The 2,482-nt window shown below is 43.9% G+C and overlaps 1 protein-coding gene and 1 non-coding gene across 2 annotated transcripts; one reads left to right on the plus strand and one right to left on the minus strand.

Moving 5' to 3' along the window:
- Nucleotides 1-439: 439 nt before the first annotated feature.
- Nucleotides 440-1,243, minus strand: LOC107465552 (uncharacterized). The gene is made up of 2 exons (XM_016084530.1): nucleotides 1,165-1,243; nucleotides 440-1,059 (listed from the first exon to the last, which is right to left on the minus strand). The coding sequence occupies exons 1-2, from the start codon at nucleotides 1,241-1,243 to the stop codon at nucleotides 440-442; spliced, it is 699 nt and encodes a 232-aa protein (XP_015940016.1).
- A 789-nt stretch (nucleotides 1,244-2,032) lies between these two features.
- On the plus strand, nucleotides 2,033-2,136 carry LOC127741803 (small nucleolar RNA R71). Its single transcript, XR_008003008.1, has one exon. It is a non-coding gene; the product is annotated as a small nucleolar RNA R71 (small nucleolar RNA).
- Nucleotides 2,137-2,482: the final 346 nt, after the last annotated feature.

Genomic DNA, 2,482 nt, shown 5'->3' on the forward strand with positions numbered 1-2,482 from the left:
CTGATCCAGAAGATTTGACCTTGTCTGTGGCATTTTGAGTAGGATTGCCAAGAGAATGACTTGCTAGAGCTTCACCTTCTGTCAGATTGGATGACCACGGGCAATGGCGTTTGATCTTGAACAGAGAAGATCAATGACCATGGGCAATGGCGTTGATCACATACAACCTGCCATTGAAGAAATCACTCACAAGCAAAGAAGAGAGTAATATCAGAGTTAACTCAGAACGGCAAAGCAACTCCAATCCTCAACTATATTCTTATTACTAATTTTAATATATATATATATCTCGCTCAGGTATTACTTGGACGACACAATACACTTGCTGGTACAGCTGTACGAAAGTGTGGGGATTCGTGCATCATGGAACGACTAGACTTCTAGTGAAGATAACTCGCATGCCAGGTGAGAAGTCTTCAGTTGGGATTTTCTTGTTCCTCTAGCCCTTGGGTACCTTTTTCTTGGTGCCTCTTTTATCTAAGAGAGAGTGAGGGTTGGGAATCTTGAACAGGATATGATCTTCCCAAACCCTCAGAATCATCTCTCCCTTTTCCACATCAATCAAAGCCTTTGGAATAGCTAGGAAAGGCCTTCCAAGGATGATGGAGTTGTCCTTGTCCTCTCTAGTGTCAAGTATCATAAAGTCCGCAGGGAGGTAAAGGTCTTCAACCTTTACAAGAACGTTTTCCACCATGCCATATGCCAGTTTCAGGGACTTATCTACCATCTCTAGTGAGATCCTGGTGGAATGCACCCCTTGGTTGCCCAGCTTCTTCATTACAAAGAGAGGCTTAAGATTAGTGTTGGAGCCAATGTCACACAATGCCTTCTCAAATGTGATGGTCCATATAGTACAGGGAATAAGGAAGCTTCCGGGATCTGGCATCTTTGGAGGCACCTTCTTTTGGACTAAGGTACTACATTTCTTAGTCAGTATCACAGTCTCATCTCCTTTCAGAGCCATCTTGTCAGAGATAGCAGTTTTCAGATAGGCCATATGGGGGGATTTCTTCTCCAACACCTCTGCAAAAGTGATATTGACTTGCAGCTTCCTGAGAACTGCCAAAAGTTGAGCAAGTTGCTCATCCTCAAGCTCCTCTTGTATGTTTGGAGCGGGTTATGCTTCAGGCTCTTCCATCTTCATGGGAGCGTGCATGGTGATACTCTCAGTCTCCTCCTGAGCCTTGATCTTCTTTAGTTCCTCAGTAGCAAGCTCCTCCTTTGGTTCGGTTTCAGCTTCCATTGTGAGGACCTTGCACTCTTCCTTTAGGTTCACCTCAGTGTTACTTGGAAAAGTGTTGGAGGGAGTCTCTGGTATCCTCTTGCTCAGCTGACCTACTTATATCTTCAAATTCTGAATGGATAACCTAGATTCTATACCATAAATCTGTGAGTGGTCTTGGAGAGGTTAGAGACTATAGTAGCCAGGTCAGAGAGACTCTGTGTGGGCATCTCTATTTGCTGCTGTAAAGGTTGGAATGGTCTATTATTGAACTTGCTTTGGTTTGTTCCACCTTGATTATTGTTGAATCCTTGATGAGCCCTCTACTAATCTCTCCACCCAATGTTTGGGTGGTTCCTCCATCCCTGATTAAAAGTATTCAAATAGGGATTATTATTGGAGTTTCTGGAGAGGTTTTCCATGTAGTTCAGCTCCTCCAAGGTAGTCCAGGCAGTGTCATCAATGTCTCCTTCATACGCTGCCTCTTGATAGTTGGTAGCCGAGTTTTGCACCCTACTCAAGTGCTGGGAGATCATGTTGATCTGTTGGGACATGAGCTTGTTCTGAGACAAGATGGCGTCCAGTGTGTCCACCTCCATGACTCTTCTTTTCTGAGCCACCCCATTGGTCACAGGGTTCCTCTTAGAAGTGTACATATATTGGTTATTGGCAACCATGTCTATTAGTTCCTGTGCCTCCTCATGCGTCTTCTTTATATGGAGTGAGCCACCAGCAGAGTGGTCTAATGACATCTTAGACATTTCAGAGAAGCCGTCATAGAAGATCTTTAAGTTGGTCCACTCTGAGATCATGTCAGCAGGGCATCTTTTGATCAACTGCTTGTACCTCTCCCAAGCTTCATAGATGAACTCTCCCTCTTTTTGTCTAAAAGTTTGGACTTTCACCCTAAGCTTACTCAACTTCTGAGGTGGAAAGAACTTGGTCAATAATCCATTGACCACCTTCTCCCATGTGTCCAAGCTCTCTTTTGGCTAAGAATCCAGCCACAGCCTTGATCTATCCCTTATAGCAAAAGAGAAGAGCATGAGCTTGTAAACCTCTGGGTTTACTCCATTGGTCTTGACAGTATCACAGATTTGCGAGAAATCAGATATGAACTTATTGGGGTCTTCTTGTGGGAGTCCATGAAACTGGCAATTCTATTGCACTAGAGTGACCAATTGAGGCTTAAGCTTAAAGTTGTTTGCACCAATGGCAGGAATGGAGATGTTGTGCTCATAGAAGTCATATATGAGTGTA

Source organism: Arachis duranensis, chromosome 9 (genome assembly GCF_000817695.3).
Source record: "Arachis duranensis cultivar V14167 chromosome 9, aradu.V14167.gnm2.J7QH, whole genome shotgun sequence".
Taxonomy (NCBI): Eukaryota; Viridiplantae; Streptophyta; class Magnoliopsida; order Fabales; family Fabaceae; genus Arachis; species Arachis duranensis.

Excerpts from the sequence above, each read along its gene's own strand:
- LOC107465552 (XM_016084530.1), bottom strand. The coding sequence starts at position 1,243 with ATGGAAGCTGAAACCGAACCAAAGGAGGAGCTTGCTACTGAGGAACTA. Across the intron at positions 1,060-1,164 it reads GGCTCAGGAGGAGACTGAGA|TTCTCAGGAAGCTGCAAGTC; the intron begins GTATCACCATGC and ends AACTTTTGGCAG.